At 30.3% G+C, this 13814-nt stretch overlaps 1 protein-coding gene across 2 annotated transcripts; it reads right to left on the bottom strand.

The window, feature by feature from the left end:
* Positions 1 to 234: 234 nt before the first annotated feature.
* On the bottom strand, positions 235 to 9241 carry LOC110012405 (uncharacterized). 2 transcript variants are annotated; one of them, XM_020695847.2, is made up of 5 exons: positions 8978 to 9241; positions 8025 to 8101; positions 7207 to 7307; positions 5851 to 5971; positions 235 to 482 (listed from the first exon to the last, which is right to left on the bottom strand). In XM_020695847.2, exons 1-5 carry the CDS (start codon positions 9126 to 9128, stop codon positions 300 to 302), a joined length of 633 nt encoding a protein of 210 aa, XP_020551506.1. In that variant the 5' UTR covers positions 9129 to 9241; the 3' UTR covers positions 235 to 299. The 2 variants fall into 2 exon arrangements, with proteins under 2 accessions (XP_020551506.1, XP_020551507.1); XM_020695848.2 differs by having other exon boundaries at positions 235 to 476.
* Between the last annotated feature and the right edge of the window lie 4573 nt (positions 9242 to 13814).

Below are 13814 nucleotides of genomic sequence, written 5' to 3'. Positions count from 1 at the left end.
TTTGTTTGATAAATTTTCGAGTTTGGCACGAGTTCAATGTGTATCAATGTATTCGAGTTCGACTCGTGTTTGATCCAATTAAAACACGATTAAATCAATAACCAGATAAAATTTAAAAGCAAGTCTTGGAGTTCGATAAAAGCTTGCACAATAATGTGTTCAACTCGACTCAAATCATTTACAGTCCTATGGAGACATTAGTCGGACGTGAATATTAATTAAAACACCAAAAAATAAATGAATTGAGTATTTATAAATTCTAAAATCAGGACACATGAAATTAATAATAATCAAATTAATTAATTAGATGAAATAGTTAGGTCTAAATTGATGAGAGGGGCATTGTTGGTAGATTGAGATGGTTGATGGTTGGGTATACCCCAAAAGTTTAGGACACTCCCTTCTGCTAACTCAACATTTGCCCTTGGAATTTGATCTCTCTTTGTGTCTGCATTTCCTGTGCTTCCTTTTTTGCCCTGCACCTTCAAATATATTTACTCAACCAGCAGTTGGGTACATTCGATGAGTATGCTGAATTTAAAATATATATATATACATATATATGAGCTTGCAAAAAAATAAATTTATATTAACGATTGAAATACACTGATTAGGAGCATTGTTGTACTATCTCTTTTACTTATTAATGAAAATTACATTTACCCAAAAAAAGATATAATCATTAGTCACAAAAATTTTAAATAAAATTGTCACTATAGACAATCAGTGAATTGGTGAGATGTTGTCACTAGATCGTTAGTGATAATTTATGCCAAATAATTTTCACTATTAGAAATATGAAACTTATTATTGTCATAAAATAAAAATTATTATCACTTAATAAGTATATTTATTAAATCATCACTTAATTTTTTGTTAGTGTTTTTTTTTTTCAATGTGGCAACTATATGTGGAATTAGGCATGTTGAAGGGCGAGTATTACCCTACTCGACTCGGATCCGATAAATATTCGTATTTGTTATTTATATATTTTACTCAAATCTTACCCATAGAATACCCATTGGATCTCGCATAGTTTATACCAAAAATAATTGGGTCCGGTATGAACTTTACCCATTGAGTCTTACACATATATTATAAAGACTGAAACAATTATACATGTTTCTCTATAATGATATCACCACTACACCTAACTAAATTAATTTATTAAAAATAGTTTATGAACTTATGATCGATAAAATAAATTAAAAGCTGATAGAGGTATATTATACCCACTTGAAAAAAGACAAAAATAATCCTCCAATATAACTAAAAAATCATTGGAGCCCCAAGATCTGCGTCTTTCTATCTCAAATTGGGTTGTTCGATCGAACCTACTCTGATGATTCGATATCTGGACCATATATCATCTAACAACTCATGATTTGAGATGAGACTACGTAGACCAGAAAGGGGGCACATTTTGCTCTATAAATACCCTCATTCCATGACATTTATGGTAATACATACTCATTACTCGCTACTTCATTTACTACTTGAGATCACCATTTACCATCTCGAACTTGAGCAAACTTAGGTATTGGAGTGTTTTTGTCAAGGATCATCTCGGCTAGATTAACGTGTTTTTCTCTTCTTAGGGACCACCAAAATATTTGGGATAATCATACTGGATTGTGGATCACCTCGCCCTGGGAGATTGCATTACACTCGATCATAGATTGTCTTCCCCAGGGAGATTGCATCATACTGGATCGTGGATCACCAGCCGTTGGGAGATTGAAGATTTGACCCAAATCATTGGCGCCATCTATGGTAATCTGAGAAGAGCACTCACGTTCTAAGATGAAGGGACATCTAGTGGACCATACATTTGGAGGTGGTGAGAAGACCCCTTAAAAGGTAACCAGATAGTTTAACTGTCGAGACATGAGCTTCAACAATCGATCGAAGAGGCAAGTAGAAATGATTAATGGAATATGAAAAGAGAACCACTACTTCAATAACAAGAGAATATGAGAAGAGACATCAAAGGAAAAGAAGTCGCTAGGGACCCAAAAGAAATGACAAACAAGGAAGTGCCTGAGAAAGACCAAAAGATAGAACTTTTAGAGTTTGGATCCAGTGAAAAAGGTTAAGTATTTAGAGATCGTGATCACAGAGGAACATAAAGAGTTGACATCTGAAAAAGATGATAGAGGTGCATGACCTTTAGATCAACATAATAACTGTATAACAAGGATGAGGTGAATATGATGAAAGATGCTAAGTGGCCGAATCCTGAAAAAGGCCAAGAATTTATAGCGAGATCGCGAAGACGAACATAGAATGTTGAGGTATGAAAAAGGCCATCACAAGAATCCTTATGTAAAATACAAGGGAACACCCCATTGACCACAACATGGGTAAGAGCATTGATGATGGTAGAGAACACTAATGTCTTAACGTGGCTAGAAATGATGATGGGCACTCCAGCCATAGAAAAATTAAGTAAGTACTGTCACTTTTTTTAAGGTAGTATTGTCATTTTCATAAAAATAGAGGACATAATACACAAGTTTTTTGGTGCTTACAAGATAAGAGTGAAATGTTAATTAGACGAGGATATTTAAAAAATAGTGTTAAGAAAAATAAAGGCGAGAAGTAAGAAGAACAATCGAGGAGATCGAAGAGTAGATCACGTAGTATAGAGATATTTGCATAGGATAGATCTCGATAAGGCACCTGAAAAATGGGTCATAAGCATGATAGCATGACAACTCATTGTAGGTGACTCTTGTAGAGCGGTAAATTTCGCTACAAATATTTAGCAAGGCCATGAGATTAGCTTTAAACATGAAGTTTTGGACACTTGAGGAGTCATGGGATCTCGTGATACGTAGAAACAACTAAGCTCTATCTTCTCCCAATGTATTTTAGATTATCACTTGAAATGAAAATTTTCAAGTTAGAATAGAAGATTTTCAAGTCGTAAACAACCCCAAAAATGAATCAAAAAAAAGTAAAGGAAAAACAAAAAAGGAGAGGGAAAAAAATGAAAAAGGACAACCACATGGATCAGGTAGAGAAGGACCTCGACCTCAAACTCAATCTCGATCTTAAAAATAAAATTATTGGAGAAATAGAGGTTCGCCGTTAGAACCTAAATAATTTTCAAGGAATAGAACTTGAGGTCATTGTAAATATAACTAGATGGAAAGTAGAAGAAGCGACATATTGGAGGCCATAAAAAAATGATGATTGCACCAAGAGGTGATGAAAACTAACCGCGTCCCTTGAGGTCGTGCTTTTATCTAAAAAAGATTATCTTCATGGAGGTTGCACATGGAGGTCGAGATCGCATTATTGTCTGAAAAAGACTAGTTGAAAAATCTGAAAAAATTATCTTCATGGAGGTCTCGTGATTATCTGAAAAAGATTTGACTTAAGCTCCAATGGGGTCACGTACCTCCCACGAGGTCGCACTAGTATCCAAAAAAGATTATCTTCATGGAGGGCGCACAAGAAGGTCGAGATCGTATTATTGTCTGAAAAAGACTAGTTTAAGTATCTGAAAAAGATTTTCATGGAGGTTGCGCACCTCCTAGGGGTTGTGCTATTATCTGAAAAAAATTATCTTCATGGAGGTCATGCAACGAGGTTGAGATCGCATTATTGAAAAAGATTGAGTTGAGCTCCAATGGGGTCACGTAACTTCTACGAGGTCGTGCTAGCTAGTATTTGAAAAAGATTATCTTGATGAAGGTCGCACACCGAGGTTGAAATCACATTATTGTCTCAAAAAGACTAGTTGAAGAATTTGAAAAAGATTTTCATGGAGGTTGCGCACCTCCCGTGGGCTGCACTTTTATCTGAAAACGATTCTTCATGGAGGTCCACACTGAGGTCGAGATCGCATTATTGTCTGAAAAAGACTAGTTGAAAAATCTAAAAAAGATTTTCATGGAGGTCACACACCTTCCACGAAGATCACCTTATTTGAAAAAAAAAAATTTGATTTGAAAAAGATAACCTTGATCTAAGAAAGATCACCTTAATATGAAAAAGCTTTGATTTGATAAAGATCACCTTAATCTGAAAAAAGATCACCATAATCTGAAAAAAATTACCTTAATCTAAAAAGATTTTAGATCTGAAAAAGATCACCTTGATATGAGAAAGATCACCTTAATTTGAAAACAAAAATTAATCTGAAAAATATCACCGTAATCTAAAAAAGATTGACGTGAAAAAGATCACCTTAATCTGGAAAAAAAAATTAATCTTGAAAAGATCACCTTAATATGAAAAAAGATATTGATCTAAAAAAGATCACCTTAATCTTAAAAAGATTTTTTATTTGAAAAAGATCACCTTAATCTAAAAAAAATTTATCTAAAAAAGATCACTTTGATTTGAGAAAGATCACCTTAATTCAAAAAAGATTTTTTATTTGAAAATGATCACTTTAAATCTGGGAAAGATTTTCTATCTTAAAAGATTGTACAACTATTCGCCCCAAGAGGTCGAGGTTATCAATGTAAAGTTTGAAAGATTTCTAAGAACCCAAGAGGTCGAGGTCCTAAACACCCTAGAGATCGAGAGGTCATATTCTACTTCAAGTGTTTTTCTGCTTCTTCAAGTGCTCTTTCAGATACACTTAAAGAAATGGGGGACTTATGATAGAGTATATCATACCCACTTGGAAAAAAAATATAAATAACCCTCAACAAGACTAAAATATCACTAGAACCCCAGGGTCCGCGTCTTTCTATATCAGGTTGGGTCGCTAGATCGAATCCGCTCTGATGGCTCGAGATCTAGACCATGGATTATTTGACAACTTATGATTTGATATGACACCACGTGAACCAGAAGGTGGGCACATTTAGCCCTATAAATACTCTCATTCTATGGCATTTATGGTAAGATATATTCATTACCTCTACCTCATTTACTATTTGATATCACCATTTATCATCTCGAATTTGAGCTGACTTAGGCATCGGAGGGTCTCTGTCGGGGTCCATATCGACTAGCCTAATGTGCTTTTCTCTTCTCAAGACCACCAAAATATTGGGGATAATCATACTGGATCGCGGATCACTTCGTCCTAGGAGATAGCTCATACTGGATCGTGGATCACCACTCCTTATTTGACCCGGATCAAAAGCTATTTGAATTTTTAATATATATATACAAATTGAATATCATTGAAATATATATAATAATCTTGATTTTATTTAAATAATGAATCGTTATTAATTAATTACAAAAACAACATAGACTAAGATAGGAATTGGTAAAAAAAAAAAGTATGGAAATCATATTTTATCTTTAGAATATTATTTTATTGTTTTAAAATTGCATTCAACTTTTATTTCATGAGTTTTTTAAATTCAAACAAATTTTGTTATAACTAATTATTATAATTAAAAATAAAAAATTATAACCAATAAATATTAATTAATCGTGATTGGACAACAATTATTAAACATTGTTTCCGTAAACTAGACCAAAACATTGACCAGAACCCAAAATCACAAAAAATATTTTGTTCAAAACTAAAAACACAAAAAATGTTCGATTAAACATGATCAATACCTAAGTATTTGCACTGATTTTGTTTGGCGGTAGTATAAAATATTAATTTATTATGATTTTACACCGTGATTATTTATAATGTAGATTATAATCCATCTTTTTGTAGTAATATATAGACAAAATGACCAAGGATCAATACTGATCACCTGGATCCAGTCTTTTATTATCTTTGCCTCTAATAATATATATTAAATTAAATAAGCTATTATATATATACAAACATGTATTATTATTATTATTATTATTATTATTATTATTTGTGTGTGTGTGTGTGTGTGAGAGAGAGAGAGAGAGAGTGGGACTGATCACCTGAATATGGTATTGATGGGAAAATAGATTTCGAGGGTTTTGGGCAATTTTCCTTCTTCCTTGGCAAGTACTTTTGCCTTTTGCTTGTTTCCTATGAATGGGGGGCTCTCTTAATCCTTGTCTGCACAATGCATGCACTAATTGCATAATTATAAATTGCATTGCAATAAAAAAATGATAAAAAAATGGTAAATGCAGACTGAATTTTCTATTTCAAATTATGCATGCTGCATTTTATTTTTGTAATATATATACGCTATGTGTATAAAAATTATGTCATTTATTTTATTTAGAAAATAATTTTATACATATATCGTGTATATATTTGATGAACAATGATGCAATACGATTTGAAATAAAAAAAAATTCCATCTGTTGTAATTGGGGCTGGCGGACTGCAAAACCCATCTGCGATCTAGCTTGAAAAGAGCGGACTTGGAGTTTTGAAATGATTTGAAAAATGACTAGTATTACCAAAATTTTAAAATTATAGGACTAAAAGATATCGCAATCTCTAAGTTATATGACTAAAATTGAATTTTTTCTAATTAAAATATATCAATGCATATAGGGTTATAAATGCATTTTGTACCATACTAAAGTATGAAAGGTAACAAAAAGTCCTTGACAAAATAATTTGACGTTGACAGGACAAAAATGTCATTCTTATCACTTTCACATGTATTCTTCGTTTGACGGCGTAAAGAATGTTTTATTAAAAATATATTTACAAGCTCAATATATACAAATATATTTCATCAAGTAAATTATTATGTTAAAAAATACATGTAAATATGTATCAATACATAATACATATAATATAAAAGTGGACTATATATGTTATATAAATAAAAAAAATTATTCAATTACATGTACGTATATAATTAAAATATAATATATCTTTACTCAAAAAATTATAGAATATTATAGATATATTATGTTATAGATTTACATACTTTTACTTGTATATATATATATATGTCTAATGTAATATTTTAAAATTATATTAATAATTTATTTCTAAAAAAAGATCAGTATATATAATAACACAAGCAAAAATCATGTAAATCTTAAAACAATTAGGTAAAAAATATAAAAATAATAGATTTACAAAGTTTATACAAATTTATACTCATTATAAAAAATTAATAATTTTGGGAAGTATTTTATTTTAAATAAAACTTTTATAATAATTCAAATTCCGGTTTAGAAAAAAATATTTAATAGACATATTTTAGGAGGTGTAAATAAGAAGGCATCTTAAAAAATTAATATTTGATTTAGAGAGGTAAATGCAGTTCATACACAGTTCGAGGATACAAAATGTATTTAACCCATACATATATAATAACTTACCGTAGAGGGAGCAAAGCGACGCAATCTGATCTCTTTTCTTGGTACATTCTGATAGCTAAAAGCTCGTCTGAATCGACAGACGCGTTCATGTTTCTATACATCTGTTCAAAATAGCAAGATTATCGATTATTATTTCAATTTTTATGTATATATATATATATATATATGTATGTGTGTGTGTGAAACACAAAGAAATCGAAAATATTTCTAGATCGATAAATTAGTAATGTTCATAATGTACCAAATTTTTAAATAAATAACTAAAATAATAGCAAATATATTAATTTTAGCAATGAACTACACATGTTGAAAATTAACTTCTTACTGAAATGTTTCATGAAAAAAAAAAATGATTTTCTAATATGAAATTCGTGATAAACCTTTTGTTTTAATAAATGATTAGTTAGGTAAACTTCCAACCAAACGAAAGGCTAACCTAGCTACGTACCTAGCTATACAAATATGTTACTTTTAAAAAAAAAATCATTATTATTCTTAATTATAAAATTAAAATTATAGTGGATAAAAAGTAAAACACTTTCAATAATTATCGGATGAAAAATGCAATTTTTTCCTAAAATACTTCATAGTCCATAATCATGTATAATTATTTAATTTCATGAAATTAATTAAAGTTTGCTCTAAATGTGCATATATATAATTAGTACTATGTTAATTACAAAATATTTTTTTTTCTCTAAATGATATATATATACATTCACATGGTGAGTACTTATTTAATTTTAATTATTAATGCAAAAAATGAGAAAAAAGAAAGAATAATTAATTTTGAAAACAAATTAAATATTTAATATCACCTGGAGATGGCTCTTGATATGAGAAATCTTGAGCCCCCTAACATCCATCATTTGCATAATTTTCTTGGGAGTTGCTTCTGTCAAAATAAATAATAAAACAACAATGCATTAATTATATATATATATACATAATTTAAAGTCATAAAATACCAAATACCCACAAATTATAATCAAAATTTCCACCATAACATTAAATACATCGTTACAAGAAAATAATTTAGTAGGTACGAAAAAATATAATGTTAAAATCGTCGAGCTAATTAGCAAGTAAAATTTTCGTTGTGTTGCTAATTTCTATACAAGTTAATTCTCGTTACTAAATGTGTTAACGAGTAAACTCCGTGTATTAATTAAATAAAGTAAATTAGTAATATAAATTTTACTTGCTAATTATCTCATTTTGATTCTTTTCGTTGCTATTGAATTATTTTCTTGTACTGCATTAACATATAATATTTGGCTTAAAGGCAATTTTCGTCTCCTAACTTCAAGTCATTCTCGTTTTAGTTCCCTAAGTTACTAGGGTTTCATTTTGATCCTGTAAAACTGAAAAAATTTCAATTTTAGTACAAATTTGATCGGAAAGTTGAGTCACTCGCCGGAAAAAGTCACATGCCAGACATGTGACTTTTTAAATTGGGACTTGCATTGTGATTGGTAGAAAAAAAATAATGTGGTGAAGACATGACCTAAAGTTAGGGGACTAAAACGAGAATGGCCTGAAGTTAGGGAATGCCTTTAATCCTATAATATTTTCTTCTTCCTCAAATCAAATTACAGAAAACCCTTTTCTAATAACCCCTTCTTTCCTCATCTCCACCACAAAAACAATCAAAATTATCACTTATCTCACAGATTCTACAGAGAGAGAAAGATGAGAGAGAAACCCTAAAGTACTTTTTTCTTGAACTATATATATATACACACACATATATATGTATAATTAAACTTACTGTGTTTCCCTCCGAGCTTGTGAACAGCTTCAACGAAGAGATGATGAAGGTCGGGCGTCCATCGTAGACGCGGGCTCGACGATTTCCTGTACTTCCTAACCCTAATACTACTTCTCTGAGAATTCTCCATTTCTACTCGACAAATAAACATAGACAAGATGGTCTATGAAACTAAACCCTATACGTATGTGTGTGTGCTTTTTATACTACAATTGTCGTTTGAATGAATGAGTATAATATAAATGCTGCGGCTAAGGAAGGAAGAATGGAAGAAAGTATATATATATATATATATATATATATATGTATGTATAGATGTAGGTAGCAGTGAATGTATGGTCGGAGATTATGGACTTTTTGTTAATGTCTATAGACTTTTTGGAACATCCATCAATCCATATATTGTATGCTTAGTACGTCCTTTTTTCATCTTGACTTTATGGGAATCTTGAAAATTACACACACAAGAATGTGATGAATGAAATGCTCTCAATAATGTTTTGTATAGTGGAATAAAATAGTATATTAGTCAATAATTTAATTAAGTTACGTGCTAATGAAATTGGAAATAATGCAAGCAACTCCCTTGTAATATCGCAGCAAATTATTCCCTTATAAAGAAATAAGTAGCGATTTACCTCATTGTATTTTTAAAAATACAATAATTTATCCCTTTATGAAGAAACAAATAGCGATTTATCTCATTGTATTTTTAAAAATACAACAATTTATCCCTTTATGATTTTCAAAATGAAGCAATTTACCTCCCTCCCTGTATAAGGAGGTAAATTGCTTTATTTTAAAAAGTATAGGGGGACAAATTGTTATATTTTTTTTCATAGGGGAAGTAATATGCTCATTTTCAATATTACAGGGGAATAAATTGTTATTCACCCTAATGAGATTTATATATGAAAGATGACGACGCTTAAATCAAACTCACAATTTATGCCGATATTGATGATGGGACTCGTGTGAATTTAGAGGGTTTAATTTAGCTTATATTTGAAATATACATGTCGAATTTTATTTTAAAAAATAAGCTTTTAAAATATTTAAATAAATAAAATATCAGAGTTATAAGAGGTAAGAGTATTCGATTTTATACATTATCAGTGTTTTTTTTTTATTTATTTTTTTGGTAGGGGGAAACGTCAATTATATAAAGAGAAAAATTTCAATTTGAAATTAATTTTTTTAAAGAAAAAATTATATGATGCAAAATATATTATGTTATGATATTATATAAACTCTTTAAAAAATGGTGAAACGATTTTAAAAAAGTTAAAAATTTTGTGTCAAGGTTGAGTGGCAAAGTTTTCTATCAGAATATATTGTTAGTCAATTTTTAGCAATTACGTCTATGACAAAGTGGGGACGAAAAATAAATTCCTTGTGCAAAAGTGTCCACTTTCTGTCATTCTTTTACTACTATTCCCCCCCCCCCCCCACCCCCCACCCCCCTCTCTCTCACGCACACACCCACAAAAACATTTAATTTTCTTTTCTATTTTCATCATGAATTGTGAGGAGCTAATGATTAGATATGATAAAAAAATTTACACATAGACAGACATGTGTGTGTATATATATATTGATGGGAATTTTATTGCCAAAATACAGTTGGAAACTTTTTCATTAAAGACAAGACTCGAAAATCTTTTATTGAGGGCAAGATGGACATTTCATCAGAGATAGCAGAGGAGGTCGCTGGTCGCTGGTCGCGTCAGGTCATGGTTATGGCAGTTGTGTCAAGTTGTTCGGATCCAACCCGTATATCGATCCGGACACGTGGAAGCCCAGAACAATGCTTAGTCAATGTATGGGTAATCCAGGAAACGACACATGCCGGGCGATGGGACCCACTTAAGCCCGATAAATACCCCAAGCAATAGTGAGAGGAGATAATTTCACATCTATTATCCTAATCGCAAACTAAAATCGCATTATTTTCCTTCGATCGCCAACTAACTTATGCATCGAAGGGTCGTCGTTGGGGACGAACCTGACTAGCTTAACCTTACTGTTTCATCCTCAGGCCCTATATCAGATCTGGAGAAGTGACGTGGATTAGATCGTGGTCGTTGATCAGGATCGCACGAAATCGAGCCAGATCATATATATATATATATATATATATATATTGAGAGAGAGAGAGAGAGAGAGAGAGAGAGAGAGATAGGCATGTGTAAATATATGAGGCACAAATATCTTTTGGTTTTTTTTTTTTGAATGCAATATCTAGTGATTTATTTATTCTATATATATTAGAATATTATGAAACAAAATTTTTGGAAACATGTTATAATATAATTAAGTTTAAATTGAACTTATAAAATCTTTGATATATATATATATATATCATACATACTGTAATAAAATTAATTGTGTGTTGAATTATAATAAATCAGAGATAATTACAATTCCACACTTTTATGTTTAATGTAATTGTACGTAAATTTTTTGTAATTTTAAAAATTATATTTCGGACCTATGAGGTATGACTTCTATCTAATAAATAGGTCCATTCGTTGTCAAAATTCACATAATTTCTTGATATTAACAAGAAAATTAAACAAGAATTGATATTTACTCTCGGTTAATTTATTAATTATCGACTTAATGCAGGTTAAATAGTTCATTTTTTTTTTAACTAAACTACCTTTATAATGATGACGACATATCTCGTTACATGCATGCATTAACGTGTGAAGATTATATTTAAGATAATTTGATCATAAAAGAATTTACCTAACCTATAATAAATCAATAACAAGTAATCGGAGATAAATATAAATTTCTATCTGTTTTTTTTTTTTTTTAATATCACTAATAAATACAAATCTTTTAAATAATAGAAAGTTTGTGCGTAATTATCCCAATAAATTATTATCAACGAAATCTGATTGAAGTGGTGGAAAATTCATATTTCATAATTTAAAAAATATATATTTAAATATAATTAAAAAGAACAAAGTCCATCAAGATGATAAGACATGAATAGCAAAACGTGGAGTACATGGGCAAATAAAGTTGTGTATTTATTGAATTATAATAACAATAATATAAATAGGAATTTTTGTTTCTTTTCATGGGTGCAGTTGTCATGTCTATAAAAGCCGGTGCCTAATTTTGGACGCAATAAGAAGAACTGAAGACGTCCCCCCCCCCCCCCCTCTCTCTATATATATATATAAATGGATGAATAATAATTTACTTTATGTGATATTAAAAAACGCCACATTACTCCCTTATAAAAAAAAAAACATAGCAATTTACCCTCTTGTTTTTAAAAAGGGGAAAAGTATTATTTTAGTCCGTTAAGTATGTATAATTTTAATTTTAGTCCGATAACTATGTTCACTTTTTGTTTAGGTCCAGTAACTTACGAAATTACTTACTTTTAGTCTTCTGGTAGATTTTCGGACAATTTTATCCCTATGCAACTTTTGAAAGGCAGTTTTAGTCCATATGCACTCATAGGGGTAAAATTGTCCGAAATCTGCCAGAGAACTAAAAGTAAGCAATTTCGTAAGTTATTTGATCTAAACAAAAATAGACATAGTTATCGGATTAAAATTAAAATTAGGCATACTTAGCAGACTAAAATAATATTTTTCCCTTTTAAAAATCATAAGGGGTAAATTGTTGTATTTTAAAAAGTATAAGGAGGTAAATCACTATTTATTTTTTTTATAAAAGGATAATTTACTTATTTATAATATCACAAGAGGTTACTTGCATTTTTCCCGTATATAAATATGCAGTTTGAATTCATTCTATTTTTGTTTTTGTCATGTCCGTAGGTGGACTACATATGAGTTAACGTGGCCCTTTTCACTCCTCAATTTGGTACTTGTCACAAGTTTTGACCCTTGAATTTATTCCTTTTTGCGTGTCGATTTTATGCACGTAATAGGAATTAGGTGTGTTTTTAATAAATTTTAAAATAATTTGTGTAAATTAATAAGATGAGCCAAAAAAAAAAAAAAAAGAAGAGTTGTCTGCTATAATTGACCATTTCATTCTCTATTACGAAACAAATAAGGTTGAAACTGTCCTTGAATTTGTTAGGGAAAAGTATTATTTTAATCCGATAACTATATCCATTTTTGTTTAGATCCAGGAACATACGAAATTGCTTACTTTTAGTCCTCTCGCAGATTTTCGGACAATTTTTTACCCCTATGCAACTTTTGAAAGACAGTTTTAGTCTATATGTACTCATAGGGGTAAAATTGTCTGAAAATCTGCCGGAGGACTAAAAGTAAGCAATTTCGTAAGTTATTGGACCTAAACAAAAATGGACATAGTTATCGGAGTAAAATTAAAATTAGGCATACATAGCGGACTAAAATAATACTTTTCCCAATTTGTTATATCTATTAGGGAAAATAGCATTTTTAGTCTCGTAAGTTAGATTTGTCACTTTCGATCTCATTCATTAAGGGATTATACAGCACTTTTAGTTTCATAACTTACAAAAATTAACACTTTTGGTCATCATGCACTTCTCCATCTACAATTTAACGATGTAGGTCATGTGCCCAACACGGTGTCTTTAAGTATTTTTGGTTGGAGGAAAATTGACCCTTTTTTCAATAGCAACATATGAGTGTTTCATTTGGCTTACTTGATTCATTTATGGAAAGCATGATTCTTTGTGTTGCTTCTACTGGGTTTCAACTTATAAAAATATAGAAAGGATATGATTCAGTTTTTGTGAGAAAAGATAGAAATCGCTATGTTTTTTTGTCTTAATTTCCTTCAAAATTTATTTTTTCCCCTCAAATGTTAGTTATGTTTTTCCTTAAAAATGGTTTCAAGCTGGAAAATA

Source organism: Sesamum indicum, linkage group LG8 (genome assembly GCF_026168435.1).
Source record: "Sesamum indicum cultivar Baizhima isolate 11 linkage group LG8, ASM2616843v1, whole genome shotgun sequence".
NCBI lineage: Eukaryota > Viridiplantae > Streptophyta > Magnoliopsida > Lamiales > Pedaliaceae > Sesamum > Sesamum indicum.
Note: the sequence above shows the minus strand (reverse complement) of the source record. Positions and strands in the feature narration are given on the sequence as shown.